This window comes from Chiroxiphia lanceolata, chromosome 3 (assembly GCF_009829145.1).
Source record: "Chiroxiphia lanceolata isolate bChiLan1 chromosome 3, bChiLan1.pri, whole genome shotgun sequence".
Classification (NCBI taxonomy): domain Eukaryota; kingdom Metazoa; phylum Chordata; class Aves; order Passeriformes; family Pipridae; genus Chiroxiphia; species Chiroxiphia lanceolata.
In genome coordinates, this window is record NC_045639.1 from 54,970,597 (window position 1) to 54,995,622 (window position 25,026).

The window sequence follows — 25,026 nt, forward strand, 5'->3', positions numbered from 1 at the left end:
CCAGGGCTTCTGCAGCCCCTCCCGGAGCGATGCCGGGGCCGCGGGCAGGCGGCGGCCCCGCGCCCGAGGCGGTGAGTGCGGGGCGCGGCGGGGCGGGGGTGCGGCGCGGGACAGCCCCCTTCTTCACGGGTGTTAGGGACGATGCTGGCCGCTGCCGGCGCAGGTGATTTGCGGATAGAGGCAGCTGAGGAACTGCCAGGGATCTGAGCCTGGTCCTGAGTCTGGTAACAAGCGAACTCCGAGACTTCCCTTGTACCACTCTGGCGATGCGCCTCCCACGGCACTGGGCCGGTGCCGGACTGCTGGGCTCCGCGGGTTCGTGCTCTCAGCCCCGTAGGGCAGAGCTCTCCTTATCCCGAGAATGGGACCGCGGGAGCCGGGTGGTGTCAGGGTCAGACGAGCAGGGGCCAGGTCGATGTGCAGTTCCTAGCTGCTTGCCAGAGATGGAATTTGGAGACTGCTTGACGATATCACTGCACTGTCAGATTGCTCTGGTACCGTGTTAGGGCAGCAGAGTCCTGAAAAACAGAACAAACAAAATAAAACCCTCACCCACGAGTAAATGGACGTTGGTTAAAATAAAACCGGGGAGGTTCTTGGCTATATCTGTGTGAGAGAGAGTTAAAACATCATTGTGTGGAGAGGTTTAACATCATTGCAAGAGACACGTTTCACATCAGTGCGTGCTGTGAACTCTGTCCCGCAGCACCTGGTAGTCTGGTATGAGACCAGGACCAAAGCCTGGTCCCCTGGGGTGTCTCAGCTGCAGCGATTGCTCCTGTCAATAGGGAGAAAGGCCCCGGCCACCAGCCCATCGATTTCGAGGCCAGAAGGGACCGTTACATCATTTAGTCTGACCTCAGACAGGAGCAAGGTGCTGGCTGGGCTGGCTGGGAAACAAAAAGAAAACTGCAGAGGACTGAATCTCTGCACTGAGCCATGGTATTTCTTCATGGCATTATCAGCTTTGATAAATAGATTTTTCTGCTAAAAATGAGATTATTGGCAGGGGCTTTCTGCATGGATCCCTTACACAGAGATGCATGGATGATAAGTAGAAGCTCCAGAGCTTCCAAATATAAAGCCTGGAAGAGTATTTTATGTGATAACTGATCTGGTTTTCCATTTTACCTCCTACTTTTCAAAACTAAGGCTGATGGCAGAAATGGATTATTTTCCAATGAGAAAGTGCTTACTTAAAAAAAAAAAAGAGTTAAGAGGAAAAAAGAGAAACAATTAACAGTTACATTTTCTTCAAAGAAACTGTAAAGAAACTGTCTGTAGAAACACTGTAAAAAATTGAAAATTTCAGATATGCATATTTTTCTCTCCTTCCCATTTCTTTCTTTTTAACCTCTTTATTTTTCTGTTTCTGAGAGATAAAAAAAAAAAGAAAATAGTAGGTGATTATTTAGCAGAGAAAATTGGGATGCTGGCTGCCCCAAGATCAATTTTTACTTAACTTTTTTCAAAAGTAACCTTTCAATACACATTGAAAAAATTTGCTATTTTCTTTCGACATAACACAGCCCCAGTACTCCCATCCATAGCATGAGGGTGGATCCGTCTTACTGCACTTTGATGCTTCACTTCTAGTTTTATGGATCTATTTTACTTAAGTCTTATGCTTTCTCAGAATACCAGCAGTCTCTGAAAATGGAACAAGTTAGTACCAATAAGGCTCTTCACCTTACATCCCACTGTTTTTGATATTAACAACGTCCACAAACCCCTTGCAATGGCCCAGGAATGAAGCATCACGAGGAAGTTCAGGCTGTGCTGGGACATGATCCCCTGAGGCAAGAAGGGTGACTTGATTCCACAGCCCTGTGTATACATCAGTCCAGTGCACCATCTGCCACAGACCTCTGGGTCCTCCTGGGAGCTTGAGAAATGCGTATCTACAGCAGACAGTCATGGATGTCTGGCTTGCATGATGTGGCAGGAAAAGGGACGACAGTGTTTGCGGTTAATGAGGTCCACTGCAAAGCTGCTTCCTGCAGTAATTTATTACCTTGGAAAGCAGGGGTGTGATGTCAGACAAATAACTGGCCCTGTGGGAGGTCAGGACACCAGGAAGGCAGGATTAGGAGGATGGGAAGATGAGGGGGAGAACAACATCCCACTACCACTGCTGCTGTCTCCAGCAGCAATGCCCAGCAGAACTTGGGGGGGAAGGGGAGGATTTGTCACAGCTGGGTCTTGGAGAGCCTTCAGCAAGGCCCCTGTGGAGGCTCTAAATCACACTGATTGCACAGTCAATAAAGAAAATCTCATCAGTCCCAATAACCAGGCTGTCAGCTTTTAAACCTATTTAGATAAAGATCTGTTTATTATTGTGTTGTTAGAAGTCCAGAATAAGTGCGTTGACTCGAGTGATGTTAGTGCCACAATGTAGGAGAAGAGTTTTAATATAGACCAGGCAAAGGCAAATTCTACTTTTATTTATTCTACATAAGCCTGGACCCACACCTTGGGATGGCTAGTTTAAATTGAGTGCTGCTGATTTCAGAGAGACCACTCTCTGCCCACGTTGATATAACTGAGACCAGAAATCCTCCTATTGGGTAAATTTGTAATTTCTTTCCCAGCCTGCCTGATTGAGCCAAACCAAGCCCTCACCTAAGGGAGTATCTGTAGGGCAGCTCTTACTGGATGCAGTGGGGCAGCAGAACACCCAACAGATCCCAGAAGGTTCATGCCCTGGTCCATGAAGGACAAAGGAGATGGACAATGCAACCTATCTGTGTGCCACTGGGAAATACTTACAGAGGGTTGCCCATCTGGAATGTCAGCTAGTGGGACTGACTGTAGAAACAGCCAGGGCATGCACCAGTCAGAGTTTGCCTGACTGACTTGAGAATTCTCCCTGGCACTGCAGCATAATTATCTCTAATCATTATAAATTAGAATATCACACATAAACTGTTAAAGCCAACCCTGACACTTGCTTTGGCCCATGCCAAGTAGCAGTGCCCTGCTCCACCACTGCCCTGCTCCACCACTGCCCTCTTTGAAGCAGCAACATCCTGGGCAGTTCCCAGTGGGGAGCAGAGCCCTGCCTCAGGATTAGCAGCACTGGCTACCACAGGCACAGCCTGAGCCATGAAACCAGCAGCATCTGCAGGTGGTGTGGTTTGGCAGTGCAGCACCTCCATGCCTCTTATCTCCCCTTGCTGCTAACCTCAGGCAAGAGACAAAATTGGGAAGAGAATCAGGCAAAAGCTCATTTAAATGACTCAGTGCCCTCAGGAGCCCTTTTTTCTTCCCTTTTGGTGGTCTGATGTGCTGGCGTGGTCACAACTGCCCCAGCCTCCTCTGCATGTGCACATGCAAGATGTGGCCAGGGAAATGAAAGTCCCTGAGAATTTCATTGTGTACCCTGGGAAAAGCTGGTTGAGGAAAGGCAGGTTTACCTGCCAGCACACCTCCTGGAAACTTCCTGGGCTTCCCTCCCTGCTTCTGCTTCTGGTGTCTCATGCAGTTTGGTTTAAGTGACTATTTAATGTGAACTGTGTGAAATATCTGTGTTTCTGCCAGTGATGGATTTTTTCAGGAGAAGAAGGAAGAACAGAAGTTTGCTGTTTTCACAAGGACTCTCACCTAGTGTGGTGAAGGGGGCAAAGAGGCTTTTAATTTGTCCTTAAGGATTGTAGAAGTATGTTTTGAGATGGGGAGGCATTTCTTAAAGTCACGAAGAAACAAAAGTCCAAGGTTTTAGAAATGGGATTAGTTTTCAGCTAGTGCTGGCCCTTGCTTGCTGAACAATCTGGCCACCTAAAAGTCTCTTCAGATGGCAAAATCATGTCCCTGTATACACACTTTGAAAGGCTTTCTGAATGAGTAAAAACAAGCAATGCATTTGCTCCTATAAACCAGCAGGATGTAGTTAGCTCATCTGAGGAAGAATGACTGAATTCTGCATTTTCAGGTTTTTTTTGGTGGAGTGCTTTGAGATGAGAAAGGAGATTTGACTTCTCTACCAGTTTCAAAAAGGAAGTAATTTGGTGCCAGCGTTGTTCAGCACTCTCAGTAACCTATATCCCACCACAGCCTGCAGAGCAGTGGGATATTTTTATGACTTTCCCTCCTGTTTTTTTGGTTATGGTTGAGTCTTTGGGCAGCTCTCCTTGTGGGTGTCTGGGATGAAGCCCTTGTGTGGTGCATGTAAGTGATTTCCTTAAGCAAATGGCTCCCAGGGAGTGCTTCTGAAATTCTGCCGTCTGCAGGTGCCATCCTTGTGTTATCTGCTGTGTGCCTCAGAATGAGAGCAGGTCACAGGCTAGAGTAAGAAGGGCTGGAGTTAAACTTGCGGCAGAAAGTGTGATATCCTCCATGAAGCAAGCAGAGATTTCTGTTAAGTGGAGAAAAAAACCCTGAAGAGAGAAACTATGATGTAACTAATAGTCAATACTGACATAAATGTGATCAAATTCTCCCAGCTCTTGGACCACACGGCAAAGTTAATTTGTCTTCTCTGCACCTGCTGCAGTCTTTCAATAAAAATGACACTTAGTTTTTTTCCACCAAAGTAGTGGCAACACTTGGCAATAAAGTGTTTCTTCATGACATAACATTATTTGGTTCAATAAATCAAATAATAAATCCCTTGTATTTGGAGTGAGAGGAGGTACATCAGGTCTGATATTTTCACTGGTGACAAAATGTGCGTGTGTGTATATATGTAACTTGAAATATATAGCTCATTTAATCTTTGCTATATGTGCTTAATAGATGAAATTGTGGCAACTCTAGAACAACAGGAATAACAGCAACAGGAATAATTTGCTTTACACTTGTCTGGGGAGAGGAACAAACCCATTCTTCCCTGCAGTGCAGCACTATTTCCTCCCCAGTCCTGGTGGCATATCGATCCAGGCACCATGAACATCATACTGCCACCACCTGTAACCCCCATCCCACCCTGGGTGGCAGTTGGGAAGGTTGTGTTTCCGAGAGCATCTCCTGCCTGCTCTGCAGAGAGTGTGCCTGGCTGGTCCTAGGCAGATTCAGAAAAGGTTCCCAGCCAACCTTTTGGAGCCATGTGATGGCAAATGTTGCACCAGATTAAGAAACTAGTGTCTGCCCTCCCATGTGCATCCTGTTTGGGAGTCTGCATTGCACAGTGCTTGTGGGTTTAAATGGAGGCAGGATGACAGACAACACTGAGAGTTCTATAAGCTGATGTAGTCAGTGCTCGTGATACAAGGGAGTAAGCTGGGGAGAAAATGGGCCTCTGCCTGGGTGAGGATTGATCCTCACTTCCCCTGCAGGGTGCAGATATTTCCCTTGCTGTATCTCTAAGCTAGTGTTTTATTCTGACACTGCAAAACCTGTGATGGCTAGACCGTGCCTTCCACACAAATGCTATTTTAAACTGGAGCTGGAGGACTACCCCCAGCCAGAGTCCCAATGGGCTCAAGCATGAGGACAGCACCCTACAGCATCTTAGGAGAATAACCTTTTCCCAAAACACTTTTAACTCCATGAGCTATGAAGTGACTGCTGTGAGAGCAGCGCAGGCTTTGTCACGTACTGACCTTTTGTTGAGCAGCTGAGTGTAGAAGACCTTCTGGTAATAATGAGTCAACACTTCAAAGAAAAGACCTGCTGCTCTGATAACAGACTCATGTACGTAGTAAGCAATTTCAGTGTTCATTTCTTTGACTTCTGATTGTGTAAATTTAGGTATTTGTAAAAGGTAGGCAGCAAAAAGGGCCATGATAGTACAGGCAGGAACAAGCATTGCCTTTAGAAACCAGATCCTCTACAGGTATGAAGCAGTCTCACCTACTTCTGTCACACAAATTCCCACATCCAGAGAGGCCACGGGATTAAATATACCAGTGCCAAACTTATATAAATCAGGAGTGAATATACAAAGCCACTCCTGTCTTTCATTCTTCCTAGCAGAAAGTAGTTTTCTAATATCTCAAAGCAGTGCTGCGGCAGCTTCATGGTCATGCCTGCCAGCACCTTTCCCTGCAGCCAGAGCAAGGTGACTTCTGCTGCTGCTTTACTTTTTTCTGGTAATAACAACTGGGAACATCACTCATGTCCTCTGGGAAACTGCATTTGCTATTTTGGGTTACATGGGCTGGGACATCACGGGGTTAGTCTCAGCCAGATGGACTCCCCATAATCCTTCACAGGGCTTGGTCTCTGACACCTTCAGGGAGGACACTGTGCCTGCCCTTTGTACTGGGCTGGTTTGCACTGACTTGGTGAGATCTTGCTAGAGAAGATTTGCAGACCTCAGCAGCAAGGCTTGTTTGCCATTTTAAACCACATGGAATGGTATGCTGCTAGCAAATTTTCAGGAGTAAACATTGAGAGTTAGAGGTAAAAGCTGCTGAAATTCTGATCAATCTGAAACAAAGTTCAATAAAAAGCAGATGGTGTTTTTAATCATTCTTTTCCTGTTCAGTAAATGAGGCCAAATGTTCAGAAAGTTCTCTGTAAATATATCACCCTACTTTTCAAGTATCTCAAAGAAATACTGAAATATGACTTTAATAAGACAGGCATCCCCCAAAGGGCGATAACCTGCCCTTTATTGGCCTCATGTCAACACTTGGCAGCAAGGAGCCATTTCTTGACTCTGATGCTCCTCTGTTGTGTCACTTGTTCCTAAAATAGCCTTGTTCCTTAGCACTCATGCTTGTGTTCAGATGGCGGGCAGCCACATAGAACCTGCTGTCCCAAAGCACAGATTTCAGGGATTTTAGGTCTTTAAGAGGCCGGGAGCTCCCCCATGGATTTGCAGGAGGTAGCTTACCCACTTCTAATTGAAACAAGCTTGGTTGCCTCTGCATGCTGGGCTCACTAACAGCAGCCTCCTCTCACCTTGCATTACAGAGTGTGGGGGTCTGTATCCAACCCATCTGCTCCATGGGCCTTTCAGAGTCAGTGCAGAGAAATGGGCACTTCTGGAAAAGGACATAGCTCCTCTTCTCCCAGGCTGGCTGCAGAGGCGGGGAGGGAAGAATGGTGTCCTACAAGTGTCCATGTCTCCCCACTGCCCGTAAAAGGAGCTTGGGTTGAGCAGCCACTGTGGTGCTGAGGTTGCTCTAATTTAGGCAGACACCTACCAGGGTGCCTCAGCTGGTGGCCCCAGGGCTTTGCCTACAGTGCTGCAACTGTGCACCTGCCTTGGCCAGTGCTGCCAAGCCTGGCTGGCTCCATGGGGCAGCAGCTGTTGTGCCAACCACTGTGGGAGTCAGAGCCTTGCCACTTGAGGGGAAATTTGGCAGCATCCAGGACTTAGGAGCACAAACAGACTTTATCCTCCTCCCATATACACTTTGTAGCAATGACTTCTATAAATACTCAAATCCCTCACCTTTGTGGGAGCTTTGCTGGAAGATGGGAACTGATAACAAACAACTCATTCTTGCTTTCAGCCCCTCAAGACTGTTCCTTCCCGCCGGTGTTCAGCACCATCGCTCTTATTCAGCAAAGGTTTGAGCAAGCCATGGTTGCCTTCAGCCAGGTATGTACATTGAGTGCCTGCACAGATGCCAAGGGGCAAGGCGGTACACCTTGGCTTGCCCATGCATATATCATATGGCACCGCCGTCAGTGTCCTGCACTAGAGGACCTCAGGCCAGTCGCAGATGTGGGAGTGCACATGTGGTGCCTGGGGCAGCTGAGCTGGCAGAATCGTGAGTTCAGTGGGGGCTGCTTTTGTAGAGGGGATGGAGGAGAGAGCTGGTGGGAACTGCCTTTCCTGGCATTGGTCCCAGCTGCTTTTCTCTCCCTCCCACCAGGCCTGTGTGAACCTAGCAGTACCTGAGCCTCTTTCCTCCATCTCTCCCATCTCATGCCAAGGACTGCTAGTGCTGGTTCCTTGTTCATACTAGTTTCAGCTTGTTTTGTTGAGAAGCTTCCATTGGCAGTTTCCCCTGAAATGCATTTTGATTCTTTATTTTCCTGCTGTTTTTCTTTTGAGTAGCAAAGCCTTTAAAACAAGCAGAAGAGTTGGCTGTGATAGCCTTATTTTGCTACAGGTCACAGCGTACCTGCAAAAACCAATGGGAAGTACCTGCTGATGTTAGTGGCAGTGACTCCTTCCTTTATTGAATTGATTTCCAATAAGCAGAACACTGCTATTTGAGCTGCAGCTACTTCACTGCAAAGCCCTGACCTCCCTTCTAATAGACACAGTGCAGTTAGTCAAACAGCACTGCTAGCTGGGCATGGTGGTGTTGCAAGTAGGCTTATTATGTATTTAAAACAAACTTTTTCAGAGGAAAGGCAGGAAGGGCATCAGTATCTTGGGTCTTCAGGTGCCGAAAGTCCAAGGCCTTGAGCACTCTCTGCATGGGGAATGGGGCAAGTTTTGCTGTACAAGCCCTTACTCATTAATTATTCTTTGCTTATATCTCTCTTCAGAGAGAGCACATTTTTTTGCATTCGTTTCTTGACATGAACATCAGAAGCTGTCAGACTGTGAGAAAGGCTGAGTTTAACACATTTTTCTTTTGCTGGAAACATTCCTGATTGAAGTCTGTGCGGTGGCTCTGTGTGATACCTCCTGGCTTTCCATACAGCTCCATCTCAGAGCCCAGAATCATCCAACAGCCAGGGGGACAGGTGGAACTCAAATACCGAACGAGCACTCACTGCTCTGTTTTCTTTGATGCCATAATTTGCTAGGTGTTACAAGTGAAAAATACTATCACACACCCTACTCCACAAGTGCTACAAACTCCAGCAGCCTGCAGGAAAAGAATGGCTGTTGATGTCTCTATAAGAAGGAGACAGCAGCATCCCTGTGTTAGCTGGTGATGGGAGATCAGCTGGAGGGGCAGTTGTGTCCCTTGTCCAGCCCTGAGTCCCTGCCTCCTCCAACCTCTGGCTTTGGCTTTCAGAGCTGTGTCTGTGTAGATCAGACCATGCTGGGCAGGAAAGTGGTCCCAGTGCCTCATCCCCCCTTTGTGCTCAGCATGGTCCATTTCTGCAAGGAGATAGCATTTACCAAGAGCACAGAGCAAACCCTATGGTGTAATCCACGTTGTTGCTAGAGCCATCAGATAATTTGCAGCTAGTGTCAGCACCTAATTTGTCTGTGCCCTGGGTGTGTGGAAGAGGGAGGTGTGCTCTGGCAACCTCAGTTTTTATTGCGACCTCTCCAGACAAAGCCAGTTTAAGATATGTCAGATGCCAGCACTATGCTGCACCTATTGTAGAAAACAGAGGGAGAGGGCAAGCAGCAGAACTGGGAGAAATATCCAAATAGCCAGTGGGACCTGAGTTTTCCTGTTTGTCCTTCAGGCAGTGAGCTGGGGCAGGGCAGAGCAGGAGCTGCTACTCCTCCACACAGCTGTTCAGCAGTAGTGGTTGCCTCCCTTTGCCCCAAGCCTTGCCTTCATAGTGCTCTCTGGGCAGTGGGGGCAGGAGGGTTGTGATGGTTTTCACACTCTTGGCAGCTTGCTTCCCTGGGTGGCTGCCTGCTTAGCCTATCCCTTGAGTTGGTGTTAATCCTAATAGCCTGGGTAGAGCCCCAGCTGCTTCATTGGCATGTGCCTGACAGCACTAATGGCCATGAAGGCCTTGAATCAGCTCATCTCACAAAATGATGTATTATTTCCACTGAATACACTGAAATCAATGAATAGACAAAACCTCTGAGGTGCAGAAGAGGCTCATGTGAAAGTCAGGTTAAACCAAGCTTCCTTTGTGCTGCACCCACAGTCCCTCCCCGAGACCTCACACCTTGTGACCAAGCCATTGGTGGCTTCACCATGACATGAGGCGATGGAAAAGGCCCACAAAGCCCAATGGAAAGAGATTTTTGTGTGTCTGTGATCAGCACAAATTAATCAGCCCTTAAATGAAAAATGTCTTTCGTATTTCAAAAAACGTTGCCATCTTGGGGAAGACTCCAGACTTGCTGCCTGCAGACACGGCCTAGAGCCCCTGAATCTGTAGAAGCATAAATAGAAAAGCCTCCATTACATTTAATAGAAGGAAAATTGTCACAAGGTGGAATCGTTACGAGTTACCCACCTTCATAAAGCTGTCACCTTTCAGGATTGAGAGGAGTCACAGATGGAATATTCCCTGGGTTTTTTTCTGTGCAGGCAGTAACCTATACAAATACCACAGAGCACTTACTGGAGCATTACTCTTCATAGCCACTATACAGCGAGGATGAATTTCACATGGGGGGTGATAGCCTTTGTGATTTGGTTGCCACACCTGTGAACCATTGGGTCCTGACTGTTCCCAGTCTAAATGGTGATTTTTTTTCCTCTCCCCTGCAGAAGTTCACAAACAACCAGACTGGGCTAATGCAGGTGATTGTAGTAACTGAACCATAAGTCATTTCCAGAAAATTAATGAATTTATTATCCTGCAGATTCAACTATCTAGAAACTAGTTCTCTCCAGCCCTCAAACCAATTCCTGCTTGCAGCAGCATGCAGGATACACTCTAATCAACTACTGCAGATCTAGACACTGACTGAAGAGTTGGCTCATGAGAAAAAGTCACTGAAGTGTCTGCTTTCTGAACCTACCGAGCAACTATCAGTAGCATTAGGAAAAGATAAGGATAATCACATGGTTACTTTCTAGTTGTTAACCAACAGGCCAATCAGAAATCCTTCGGATTTATGTTGGAAAACTATCAGGAAGTGACAAACTTCAGGAACTTAGTAGGGCAAACCTTTTGCTTTAAAGCACACAGCCTTCATAGCAAACTGAGACCCTGAAGAAACATATTCCTTGGGACATTGTCTAGAGGACAATTTCTGACAGCTGATGTTTATTTTTGTACCAGGCATCTTCTGTACCCTGAGGCTGAGTTTGCATATTTCTCATTGGATTCTAACTTCATTGACCACTCCTGGCAGTGAAGACATTAAACAAGGTGCATCCTCTTCTAATATTTATGGGGACAGGATTCCTACCCCCACAGGTTTTTTACTGAATTTTCCACTGATGTTATGTTGAAGAGGTCAGTGGACCCAGACCAACTCTCGCCATGACTGCAGGCGCAATTGCACGAGGTGAGAGGAGCAGTGTACTGAAGATAACACTCAACTGGCTTTCAGGAGAGTGAAGCAAGTCTGATCTGCAGCTCTTATTGTGACATTTGGGAAAGTCATTTAATTAACAACTATCTTGATTTCCAACCTGATAATGAAGCTAGCACTGCGTTTCCTTGTGGAGGGAAATGTGTTTGGGGGATTCTTTGCACTGATAGAACAAGGAGTGAGGGAGCTTGGGCTCGGTGTGGTGTTTTCTGTGTTGCCCCGGCTCCTTCTTTTGCCCAGGCAGCCAGGTCTGAGCAGGGAGGCACAGCATGTACTGAACTCTCCTACAGAGATGCTGGATCTCATCCCAAAACTGGAGATCTGATTCCTGTCATCATGCAAACGCATTTATTTGCCTTTTATTCTTGCCATGCCAAGCTGAGAAAGCTCAGGGAAGTATCTGCAGAGATGCAGAGGGGGTGAGTCATGAAGAGTCTGGTGGCTGACAGCAGAGACCCTTGTGTGGAAGGCTGCGATTAAAGGAGGTGGGAGGGTTTCTTGCTGGCCACAGGACTGGAGTGGGCAGGTGTCAATGAGACAAGAGAAGGTTATTGCAAAACACAGTCTCTGAAGGTGAAGTCAATAAGGTTGCTGGTAAGACTGCGGAGTTTTGTGGGTCAGCTTGAAGCTTCAGTTTCCTTTCCATACCCTCCTACTACTTCTTGACAGCCATGCTACTCCTGCCCTTCACTTTTTCTCTTCATTCACTTTTACTCACTTCCATTTTTCACCCTTTGTGTGCTTATACTAGCTAACTGCTTTAGCTCCCTTGTTTAACCACCTGACGATAGTACTGCGAGTTTTCTTGCATAGGCAGGCTGATGGGAAATTAATGAATAAAGAAGTAATACTATCATAGCACCAGCCGTGTGGAAGCCTAGTGGGCAGGGTGTTGCTTTTAGGGGAAGAGTAGGCATCCACCCCCTGCTCTGGTTCAGATTACCATCAGCATGACATTTCACCTCTCTGCACCACAAATCCCCATCTGTAACATGGGGTTACTAATGCTACCTTTCCTCACAGGAATATAGTGACAAAAGGAGTAGTTAAGAACTCAACACAGTGATGGGGCTGATTCATTTGGAGGTAGGCATAAGACAATCAGGAACTGCAGAGGTCTGGAGCAAATCCAAAAGATGAGGTTTTTCAGAGTAAGACTTATCCCTTTATTAACTCTTAGCATAACAGGACTCTGATCTATGCGGGATCCCTCTTTTTTATAATAAAAGTAATGAGTGAAAATGCTTCATATTAATTGGGAGCAATTTGGTTGGGAAAGAGTTTTGTGAAAACAGACCTATTTATAAATACATAATAATGTACCCAGATTCTCGTGCGGGTTGGTTCAAAACAATTCATAGAAATTGTTCCAATGAGAAACTCAGAGGCTGGCTGTCATTATTATAGGAGGTGTCTACTTTCTTTGGAAATGTAACATTTGTGTTGAAAGAAAGCAACACTAAAAATATCACCCAAACTAAAAAGGTTCTCTCTGGGAAAAATATGTCATTGTTGTTTTTAGAGACCTTAAAACTTTCATTCTACCTATTCTCTAACTTTCATGTGAGCTCTAGAAACTTGGCCTGTGTGATTCCTCTTTGTGCTTTTGATAAATTACAGTCTTACGAAAGCTGCAATCTGAATGTATTCAATGAACACCAAAAACATCGTTTTGACACCAGGAAAGTTAAGCATGTTTTGAAACATTATCGACCTGACACTGGTTGATGCCACCACACACAAATCTGTGACTCCAAGAACAGTCATTGTGAGCTATGATCAGATAAGTTCAATGTGGTAAACTGGGAGCTAGGCATCTCCCATACAGGGATCAGCCTGCAGAGCCCACACCGCTCCATGACAAGAGGTGTCCAGGTTGCAGTGGATCAGCCCATCAAGGCATACATGAAGCTTTAAAATGACTGGAGGGACTTCAGGTGTTACTGTCTTGTTCCTAATTGTCACCATTCCCTGTCTGGAAGTTATAGACAGCAGCAAGAGCTGGTGGGTGGTAACTCACAGCTCTGGTACAATTCTGCTACTTCTGTATTATGATGCTGCATGATGGGGTTCAAAGTAAGCTGGAGATTTCCCACTGGAGAAAACCTCAGAGTTGTTCTATTGCTCTATTTCACCTGCGGACTGGTGGGACCAGAATGCTCATCATGTGGCCAGTGACAAGCAGCATCCAGCTGCTGGGAAACAGCTGCTGCCCTCATAGATGCTGAACCGAATGGTTATTCCACACAGGGCACAATCTGTGCTTCCACCAACACATCTTGTTTAAAACAGTAAAACTTTTATTAGGTGTCACGCCTCAGTTGTAACCAGCTTATCTCTAAACAGCTAATAATTTCACTTTACTTATAAATGAAACTCTGAGGCAAGCCAGAAAAGGTTTTCCTGACCTTTCTGCATATACACAGCTATTCTCATCTATGTGCCACAAGAAATGTGCAGCGGCACATACGATGTTGCTTTTGGACACACCTGAATCCATCAGCTCTGCAGGCATCTGGGCAAAGTTTATTCAGAAATGGCCAGTGGTGCTCATGAGATGCTTTTAGAATACAGGATTCTGCATTTTTAAAAAAATGTTGCACCTAGAGAAGACATCAAAGGGATGGGGGCTTCAGTGCTGTGGCCCTGTTAAAAGACAGGTCTGAGAAGAGATAGCCTCAAACTGAGAGATTCACTGAGGAAAATTAGAAGCATTGCATTGTGGACTAATTAGCACCCATGACAGCTAACATCCTGTCTGCTGGTGGAAAGGAAACACGCTGTGGGCGTCCCAAGGCTGACATTCATGCCTGCCATTTCCCCCCTGTTGCTGTTGCAGGGTGGGCAGCACAGCCGGCAGTGTGCTGCCTTGCAGACCACTGGCACCCTGGGCCTGGGAGAGCCAGCAGGCAGACACATGGCTGGAATAGGGGTCTGGGGAAAGCAGCATTGCTCTGATAGGGGTGTAGTCTGACTTGGAGAGGGCCCCACTCTGATGCCTCCCCCTAGTAAACTACCATCCCTTCTGCCTCAGCAGTTTTCTGCATGGCATTTGGGGCTGCACTTGGAATTCTTGCAAAGGCACATACAGCCCATTAACATTCAGGAGGTCCTGTGCTCCTGAACCTGTCAGGAGTGGTAACCCTGGCCATTGCTGGTGATGCCTTTAGAGCCTCCATCCAGGACCTCCTCATGTTCGGCAGCATGAGGCAACCCACAGAGGTCTCCTGCCAGCACATCATCAGCCCTGTGCTCGCCAGGGCACCTGCTCTGCTAGCAAACAAGATGCTGTCGTGGACTTTCCCCATTGCTGGCACAGGATCATTCCTCTCCGAAGTTGTTCAGGTGTTGCCAACACAGCTCTGTCCAGGACAGCCAGCCCTTGCCAGCAGCTCCTTGACACCACCTGGAAACTGGCACAAGCTGGCTGTCCCCAGCAGACTGCTTGGATGAGGTCTCCTTGCTTGGCAGCAAAGATGTGGACTGCCCTGTGCCAGGTCATCCCAGAGCTAGCTCGTGCAATGTGCCAGCATTGCCATGGCCAGTGTTTGGCATCTCCCCAGTCACCGGGTGAGGACACTATGAAGGACCACTCGCTGCTCTGAGTTCAGGGCGTGGGCAGGGTCCAGCCATGACCAGGTCTCTTTAGCTCCCTTTTCCACTCAGCAAACACACTTTCCCCCCACTCATTTCATAGATAAGACCTGAGTGTGAGATTCCCTGGTGCTGTGAAAGTGTTCCAGAGGCTATGTCCACCATAACAGCAGTGTCTACTTCCTCTAACTGGGGCTGCCCTGTGCAGCACCTCGGCCCTTGAGCAGGTCTCCTAGGATGCTCCTTGAGTAGCCCTGGCACATGGCTGTTTTTGGGGCACATGGAACAACCTCGGCTTCCTCACAGATCCCAAAGACTTTCACCTTGGCTACCTGCAGTGCTCTCCCCTGTACGGGTGGAAAGTTTCTTACCAAGCATAGAGGTGAAGCTGTTTCCTCTCAGAAGGCATAGCACAGGACCTTTGTATGTTTACCCTGTGTGCAAAGCACTGGCAGCAGACACTTTCTATGGCAGCCAGACACCCTGCTCTGCCCTACCCTGCTGGCTATCCTGGAGACAGTTCCAATCACCTTGGCTGGTCCATGGAGAGAAGATCAGGGGAAAGTGCTGAACACTGGGCAGAAGACCTTTGGTAATGAAACCACGCAGAAGGAGTAGGAACAAGCTAGAAAATGTGTCCCCTCCTCAGCCTGACAGGAAGTCCCCAGCCTGTACTCACGATGGGTTGTGACTGTGACTGGGAGAGCAGGGGGACGGCTAACACCAGCACAGAAACTGCCTATCCAGCCCAGGGAGGAACATTTCAAAACTGCAAATTGCACCTGGAAAAAGCAAGAAATTGCACTAGCAAGAAGCAGGGAAAAAGCATACATCTCTCTTGTGGCATTCCTTGAGGAGTTTCCTATGAGTCCGCTCAGTTCGGGTGGATAAATGCAATTTCCAGCTGCAGGAATCTGAGGCAAAGATGGGACAGATAATTAGTCTTTTGCACTAGTTGAGGGTGTCTGTATCTCAAGCCTGGCTGTGCAAACCCATGTGCAGACAGCAGCTGTGTGCCAACCCCCCTGCCCTGGGGAGCAGCAGCCCCTCTGGAAGCCCAGACTCACACCCAACCACCCACCTTCATTTCTGTGTCTTCTCAGCTTTGGTGTGAAGGGTCAAATAATCACAAACACAGACAATTCTTTCTCTAAAGCATCTTGAGAGCCTGAATGACTTTTGCACTTGGGACTTAAGAGATGGCAGGCCATAGGCTTTTTGGAGAGGATGTCCCTGTCCATCTCCATATTCCTGTTCCCTAGGTTCATCTAGCCCTGGCTTGCACAGCCCTGCTTCAGCTGTGTGTCTCCAAGTCCTTTGTAACCTTCCCAGGGAGACTCCTTGCACTCCCACTCCTTGCACTCCATTGTATCCAAGGCAGACCCTTCAATGCGTGGACTGCAGGATCCTCACCAGCCCTGGGTGAGTCCCAGGGCTGACTGGAAAAGCAAAGCTGTGTGAGTGTGCACCTGCTGGCAGTGGTCTTGAAGGTGAGCTCCTCTGCCCTGCAGCCACGGGTGGACATTGCTTATCTGCACAGACCCACTCCAGTGCCCAGACCTGACCAAGGTGGGACTCCAAGCTAAAGCCAGAGCAAAGCTTGATTAAATGTTTCAGGCTTAGGAAAATTTGGCATTTTCTTTTTCCACCTTACTTTCAGTCCCACATGATTTCCTGCGTGCCCAGAGAAAACTCACTTTGTCCTCCTCAGCATCCTCCCAGGGGGGAATAGTGAGATTTATGGGTGAACAAAAAGCAGATGAGAGCTGGGTCCTGTTGTTACCCCAGTGCAAATGTACGTGGCATGTCCTTGTGCAGCCCACTTGTGACAGTGGTGAGAGGCACCTTTGAGATCAGGGAAGATGAGCCATAGAGGGCTGTGGGGCCACCCCAGTGATAAGCCCCAGGGCTGAGTTGAGCCAATTAATGCTCATCCTCCCCTTGCTAAGGTCTGCCTGAAGCAGTGCCCATTCCCTGACAGGAAGTCTTCAGTGCTGACTGAAGCTAAGAGAGCTGGGCAAGTCTCATCTCATCAGTGAGGTGGCTCCAGGTTTGTTTGGAGATCAGCTTCAGATCGTGCCATGGTGTCAGCCTGGATGGGCTATTTCAGCCACCAGCATGAATGAATCCAGAAGGTTTTGTCCCACTCCCTGCCTGTGCTCTCACATTTGGCAGGGCTTTTAAGTCCAGTCATGCAGTTATCCAGTGCCTCTACTTCCAGGCAATCTTCTGCTAGCCAGGCCCAGGAGTACTTAGCTCCCAGGTTTAGCCAAGCACGGGTGCCTGCAGCCAAGGTCAAAGCGGGTAAACACACTCAGACAGCTCTTACTGCATGACACCTACTACTCCTACTCTTTCTCCCATCCACATATTACCTCCCACAAACAGCACCTTTTACTTCAGTCTCCACAAAATTGGTTAATAGTTAAATGTCAACAAAGCCTTTACAGTTCTCAGCAGCCCTGGAGCTCCCTGTTAGCACTCAGCTGACACAGCAAGCAAGGGCTTGGGAGGAAGCAGCACATATGTGGGTGTGCTCCTCTCTTTGCACAAGAGAAGGGCATTGTTGGAGCATCACTCATGTTTCTCATTCCACACGTGACCCTGCACCTGCTCTGTCAAGAAAAAGGGAGCTACGCAAGGAACAACCAGATGAAGCTGCAGCTGGCTGACATAGGAGAATCTTCATATGCCTTGAAGGCATGGTTCACCATCTATTGCTCTGACTCTGCTCTCTTTGAGATCCCTGAAGATTTGATTGTTACTTGACATGGGAACCAGGTGTAAATGAGATAGAAAATACATCTGCACTTAATCCTCCATGAGAGAGGGCAAACTGGAAGGTGCAGGATCCCGCGTCGGTCTCAGCCCAGTTCACTGGAGGATTGTGACCACAGACCAACCCACAGTTTGCCAGAAGCAAATGTCCTTCAAGGCAAGTGCAAGTGTCTGTAGGCCACCCAAGCCAATGGAGGACCCTGGTGTTCTGCCGATAGGCCTTGTGTACTTGGGTTTTGTGTGGAAACACAGCCCAGCTCCTGGACCTGTCACAGTCCCAAACACTAACCTCTTCTCTCATCCCAGGCAGCAATCACATCCTTTTGTCCCTTACTGGGAAGCTAAGTGGCAGGACCCTAGCCTCTGATTAAATCTTTTAAAACTTAGGCATAGAACGAACTGGGGCTGAGGTGCAGTCACAGTGGTTCCCTGCTCCACATGGATTACTGGATTAATGAGAAGAGACCTGGTTGTGGAAATTAGCCCCATAAAAGTGCAGCATGAGGCAATACTGCTGTTTTTGGCATATGAAAGAATTAGCAGTTGCTGAGATTTCGAGCATCCAGTGAAAAGCAAGGGACCCGAGGAGCTCCCACTGGAGGATAAAGTCTGTCTTTGGTGCTTTCTGTGCATCACCTATCCATCAGTGGATGGACCATTTAATTTTCAATCAGACATAGCCAAAAAAGGAAAATGCCATTTATTTGAGCGTCAAAATGAATGTCCCACTGAGTTGCTCACCTCTGGGCAGGAGGAGGGATTTTAGCCAAACTCATTGCAACTATTTCTTACTGAACAATAATCGAGAGAAGATAATATGCATATTGTCAACTATTGTTTTTCTAAGCCTCTTGTATTCAGTCTGGCCCCACAAAACTCATCCAGGAGGATACCTTATCCCTGACCTCACTGCATATCAACTGCATGCAAGCCCTTCTTAGAAATGCTCTTGATCAAAAAGACTCATCTTCTCTGAGAGTCAGTCTCTACACTGCATATCCATATACAGGAGTTTTATCAATATTATTCTGCCTGGGTATGAATTTGGGTTCCCACAAAACTGCAGGTGTGAAGCTGCTGTAGGACCCGGTGTCACCAGAGTCATGGGACAGCTGTCTCCACCTCTCCGGCAGCCAAAGGTATTGGCTGCACAGTGGTCCATGGCATCTATGGACAGACCTGTCCACTGGTGTCTGCATGGCCCCTGGCACCTGGCCTCAGCTTTTCTAGTGCTTTTACCCTCTGTGTGTTGGTAATCCATATCTTGCTTTAATTCAGATAGATGATGGAAACTGGAACAGGTAGCTTGTTTTAAATCATCTTTCAGATGCTTATTAGCAAGACAACCACTTGTATGGAAGTTTTAGATACTGAAAACTGGATGTGACCTTTGGGTATACCAAAAGCAATTACCGGAAATAAGGATATTAATTTTACTTTAGGAAAGTGTTTGAAACACTGGAACCGAAGGACTTTTGACATGCTGGCATGTCTATTTTTTTTAAGGATTTGAAAACCTGATGAAACTGCAGGAAGATCCCTCAAAAACTGCTGCAGGGTTTGAAAAAACTCTTCAGAACAAATCTGAAGGATGTCAGCCCAGACAACTTAGTACAAGGAAGATCAAATGACTCAGGGTATGTGTTCATTCATGTAGGGGAAAAAACTGCCAGAAGAGTCTCTTGAAAGGTGGAGAAATAGGCATTAGGAGAAGTGGTAGCTGTACAAGCTGGGAAAAATAAAATATGGAAATAACCAACCATTAATAGCCATTGTGAAAGTCTGAACCATGGTGAAAAAAAATCAAGGTAAATGGTGGTCTCTGCTGAGACCATAATGGAAGAGCCTTTTAGGGTGTGTAGGGGAGGTGTATATGTTAAGTAAAAGCAGAAGCATTTTATTCAGCACACATTGCTGGCTGGGCTTGCTCCAAGACTGATTAGACCTAATTTCAGTGTGGACATGCAGCCAGACTAGATGATTTTGTGTACTCTTTCCTGGCTTTGTAGATGAACCTATGCATTCATGCTACCTGTTTTCCTAAGGAAAAAAAATATCTCTTCTGATTGACATTTCCTTATCCTTCAGTCCTCACTTAAGCATAGTTTCCATCAACCTCATCAAAGTGATGTTCAAATACTCCTGCAAGGCCTAGGTCAGATCTTACTCTTGACCCTTCTCCCAGCTCAGAACATGACTCTGATGTACCCCTTCCACAGCTTCATTGCAAAAATAAGGGACCGGTTACAGGAGAGGAAAAGAATAAGCAAGCATCTAAAGGGTCCAAACTCACCCAGTCACGTCTAGAAAGACAATTCCTCACTTTCTTGGGCAAGCAGGAATATTTAACTACAGCCAGCCACACTTTGCTCTTATCCACAGTTGTAAGGTTGGACCCATGGTGGCCTTGGATCACAGCTTCCCAGAAACCCAGCAATGAGCATTCATCTCCTCTTGGCTAACAGTAGTCCTACTTCTACCCAAGTAAATATTTACACTGATTATGTCTCACAAATATCAAGTAAAATGGATTTTCTTACTTCTTATGTTTCTATATTTTCATATAATATATCTAAAAATAATCCCTGAAACCCCCCTGCCTTAAGTGTTTCTTGAAAAATAACAAAAAAACCCAAGAAACTCTCTAGTCAGTTATAAACAGATGACGGGAAAATCCTACACTTGACTAACTGTAGTACTGTGGCGGGGCTTCGTCTTTGGGGATTTCTCAAAGTTCAGCTTCTGCACGAGAGAGCTCAGAGCCAAACTGAAAGCAAAAGTCAGTCTCTGCTTGGAGCCATGCTGAGCAAACCACAGGTGAGCTGGGTAAATCTGCAACTTTGCTTTTACTGATCCACACCAAACCAAACAAACAGATCTTTTTGGTGCTGGCCTGAAGAAGAAATTTGAAAGGAGCTTTATTTCTTAAGAATAGCTGCCCAAACTCTTATTTTGGCAGGCTACTGGGAACTTTCTTGTTGAAAGTGGAAGAAATGCAAGAAGTTATCTCACATTTCAAATAGTTGATTTTCAGCTGAGAAAACATTTTTTTCAGTGAAAGCATTTTATATTCAGTTAAACTTTTTATGATGCAGAAGTCATTTCCAAAACAGTTTCAATCTTCCCTTCATTTTGCAAAGAGACAAATCTAACCTGTTTTTCCTCAGAAAATTTAACCACTTTGACCCTGCCAGATGCTCACCATAGAGATGGCTGGGGGTAGCAGCACAGTCAAGTGGCCGCAGCTGCCCCATCAGCACCCTGCTCATGAACCTGGACCCTGCAAATGGACGTATCACTGCCTCCATCCTCACCCCAGGGAAATCTGAAGGTATCCTAACTTCAGAGAGCTGGCTCATGGCAGAGATCTCCAGGCTATTATGCTTATATTATAAAAATATTTCCCAGAAAAGTGGTAGCTGGTTCTTTATTTGAAAAGGATTACCAGATCCCTTCAAACTGGTAACCTTCTCCTCACACAGACCCCAGGAACCTGCTGTGTCCAGGTTATAACCTGCTTAGACAGAAATCTGGTCCTTGTTCCACCTGTGGTGCCCTGATTTGATTGAGCCCCAGGCTCTGTCCTATAGTAAGCAAGGTTAATAATAATCATGCTGATGTCTATACCAACAGCATCAGAGGCAACAGAGCATGCCCACCCTCAGGCCAGAAACCCAGCCTTCCTATACATATAACAGACTGACACAGTAACTTTTTCTTATCAAAGCAGTCAATTGAATCTATAGAATCAAAGAATTATTTATTTTGGAAAATACCTCTGAGATCTTTGAGTCCAACCGTTAACCTGACACTGCCAAGTCCACCATTAAACCATGTCCCCAAGTGCCACATCTACACGTCTTTTAAATGCCTCCAGGGATGATGACTCCACCACTGCCCTGGTCAGCCTGTTCCGATGCTTGACAACCCTTTCAGTGAATCAGTTAAGCATTAACCACTGGTTTTCAAATCAGCCATCTGATGTTTCCCAATTTATATGTGAAGGGTGCAAGCTTTCACTTCAGGAGAGCGACTTGCATAAAGTCTGTGCTAACCTTGAGGAAATCATCGTTATCCACCACTCTTTCATAGTGGCTTCAGCCACAGGCAACTCTCCTCCTCCTCCAGCTCTACTTTTCTAGTTGGACTTCTCCATTCAGACCCTGATAATACAGTGTCTGGTTCAAATGCTGTCTAATGAGCAGATCCTTCAAAACAAATGGAAGTGGGAGAGCCAGCAGCTCTCTTTATTTTAAAGAAGCTTTGAAACATAATTATTCAGGAGGATACCGAAGGCAGAAAGGGAATTTCCCTGGACAGACTTAGTCTGAGGGGGGACTGCTAGCACAGCTACAGGGAAGTTCACAGCACAAAAAAGATCAGGTTCAGCCTTTAAATGCATTTCATCTGCTTTGCATATCATAAATGTTTCTCTAGCCTCTTTGCTGGGTAAAGTGCTCATTTCAGGATCCCAGCTCTTGTTTTTTGTAAGTTTCACAGATAAAGTATAGGAGACCAGGCACCCTGACGGGAGCGATGCTTTTGAAGTCCTTTATCCTCACAAAAAATGCATCAGGAATCTAGGACACTGCAGACCATTACTCAGAAAATGCTGCCACTCTAAACAGGTGCCGGTTGGATGTGTTGCAATCTAGTATGTAAATCAAGACGGCTAGCGACTCTTAGCAAAGGTTTTGCCCAGTGGACCAGGACAGCTCTTTTGCAGCAATAGAAGGAAAAGTTTACTGTACCCTAGCAGACACAGAATGGGTTATGAAGTATAATGTTCCTAGCATCTGGGTTTTTTTGGTTGAGTTTTGGGGTTGTTTTGTTTTTTCCTGTAACTGTTCTGCATGCATGCATCTAAATTCTGTGTAGCTCATACATGTAGTAAAAATGTAGTAAAAGTGTTTGAATCCTTTTCCTGTGTCCTATCCAGGTAATTGTGCTGCATATTAGGAAAAGCACCACAAATCAGACTAATTTTCCTTTCCTGGCAGCAATGGAGAAAGGGACTTTGATTGTTCTCCAGGGCCCAAAGGATTTGGTTGTGTTCTTAGAAAGACCCTTTCCTTGGCTAAAATTATCAGCCTAAGCTCTAAATCCTTGGGGAAGAAAAAATACCAGCTTTCCTGAAAGACTCTCTGCCATAGTCTTAAACTGCAAACACTCCATAGCACCCTTTCTCTTCAAACAGGCAAAACATCCAGCCTGCACACAGGTCAGACAGCTCAGCACACTTCATTGACTTTTTGCTTTCCTCCTACATTCAAACAAGTTGGTATTTCTTCATAAAGCCCATATTTCTTAAATTACTCAGGGGATGAACTAATTTATCAGCCTGAAGGTGTGGGAAATAACAGAGTCTGCACCTCCTCATTCAACCTCAATTGCAGTATTTGTCTTACTAATGGACAATGAGCATCTTCTGTTTCCCATCAATGCTATTCAGGCCTGCTGAGAAGTGACTTATCAGAGAGAGATGACTGAAAAAGAACAGAAAGATCTAAACGTATTCTTATTAATTTCTTCTCGCAGACGGTTCAGATGTAGTTTTTCATTTCCATTGTTTGGGGTACTTAAAAAAGTTTCAGTTATTGTTCAGTTATTTTATTAGATACACTTCCTATCAGAAATTCCCCTAGATGGTATCTATAGGCAGAGTTCTTAAAATTGATTTGCAATGTCACTTTTGTGATACCATGATACAGATTTAGGCTTTTTTTTTTTTAAATTTTTCTGCTGAGAAGCACAAGGAAGAGCAACAGTCTTTTCTGGTTCTTTGAGGTTTGTTTGGTGGGTGGTTTTTTTTTGTTTTTGTTTTGTTTGTTTGTTTGTTGCTGGGTTTTTTGGTTGGTTGTTGTTGGGGGGAGTTGTTTTTGGTTTTATTTATTTGTTTGTTTTCCTTAATTTTTTCATTGTAGTGCTACTGACAATTATAAATCTTGCCTTTGTTTTTTTTTGGCTTCTTCTTGGGTGACAGAAGAAGGTGAGGGGGAACTTAGCTGACACTGAAAGAAGAAAGGCTGTGCCTTTAATGGAAATGTTTTCCTCTACCTTCTTTAGAATCACAGAATCATAGAATCATAGAATCAGCCGAGTTGGAAAGGACCTCTGAGATCATCAAGTCCAACTCTTGATCCACTACTGCTGTGGTTACTAGACCATGGCACTAAGTGCCACATCCAGTCTCATCTTAAAGACCTCCAGGGACGGAGAATCCACCACTTCCCTGGGCAGCCCATTCCAATGCCTGATTACCCTCTCTGTAAAGAATTTCTTCCTAATATCTAACCTAAACCTCCCCTGGCAGACCTTAAGACCATACCCTCTTGTCTTACTGATAGCTGCCTGGGAGAAGAGGCCAACCCCCACCTGGCTACAACCTCTTTTCAGGCAGTTGTAGTGAGTGATGAGGTCTCCCCTGAGCCTCCTCTTCTCCAGTCTAAACAACCCCAGCTCCCTCAGCCTCTCTTCATAGGACTTGTGCTTGAGTCCCTTCACCAGCCTTGTCGCTCTTCTCTGGACCTGCTCCAGCACCTCAATATCCTTCCTGAACTGAGGGGCCCACAACTGGACACAGTACTCAAGGTGTGGCCTCACCAGTGCTGAGTACAGGGGAAGAATCACTTCCCTGGACCTGCTGGCCACACTGTTCCTGATCCAGGCCAGGATGCCATTGGCCTTCTTGGCCACCTGGGCACACTGCTGGCTCATGTTCAGCTTCCTGTCAATCCAAACTCCCAAGTCCCTTTCTGCCTGGCTGCTCTCCAGCTACTCTGTGCCCAGCCTGTAGAGCTGCGTGCAGACAGCATTAAAAAGGTGTCATTTTAAGGTACCTTCAAGGAAAAAAAAAAAAAGAGTAATTAAACACAGATTTTTGAGTATAAACCCATTCAAGCATTTTTATCTTGCTTATGTTGCATGAGAACACTCAGACAATAGTGGAACGTATTAATTCACTTTTTTTAGTCATTCTTTAACATGCCTGTATACTGCTTTACAGAGAACAACCAACTGCTGCTGAGTATTTGAGTATGGAGGTTTGCTGTGGTCATTTGTAGGGGCTTACCACCACTACATATCTTCACAGGTCTTGGTTTCAATTGCAACTACAAGCAGAAGTTCCAAAATAGAAAGGAAATTCCCCAAAATGTTTTTAAAATCAGGAAGTAGAAGGAAGCTGGTAATACAGAGCTAATACAAATGCTAGCCTCATTCACAGGGTATTCCATTCCTGTTGAGTGCTTCTGCAACTCAGATTTTTGGGCCTCCCCTTCCTTGAGTATATTTTAAATACAATATAAGGAGATTGTGCTTGGCTGTTCAGAAAACCACAACCCCTGAGGATCAGACCACAACACAGAAGCCTTCAGGTTGTTTAAATGTTACTTGGGGGTTTGCTCTGCAGACACCTCAACACAATCAGCATGAAGAAAGGGCAGGGTTGTCCCCTTAAATCCCATCTCTATGTGGCTCAGAACTATTATGGATATGAACTATAAATGCAATCTGCAAATCTGTCCTGTATGTCTGTATTTTTTTTCCCATGTAAAAATGACAGAATCGTGTGGGCATAACTGTGTATATGGATGTCTGCACATGTAACTGTG

General features: G+C 46.1%; 1 protein-coding gene across 2 annotated transcripts in view; it reads left to right on the top strand.

Moving 5' to 3' along the window:
• Positions 1–2: 2 nt before the first annotated feature.
• Positions 3–25,026, top strand: part of LOC116785098 (T-cell activation Rho GTPase-activating protein-like) — a 51,816-nt gene continuing 26,792 nt past the window's right edge. For both annotated transcript variants that reach the window (XM_032684316.1, XM_032684317.1), the window contains exons 1-2: positions 3–71; positions 7,404–7,492. In XM_032684316.1, coding sequence (XP_032540207.1) covers positions 30–71; positions 7,404–7,492 — 131 coding nt within the window. In that variant the 5' untranslated portion in view covers positions 3–29. The remainder of the gene's footprint in view (positions 72–7,403; positions 7,493–25,026) is intronic.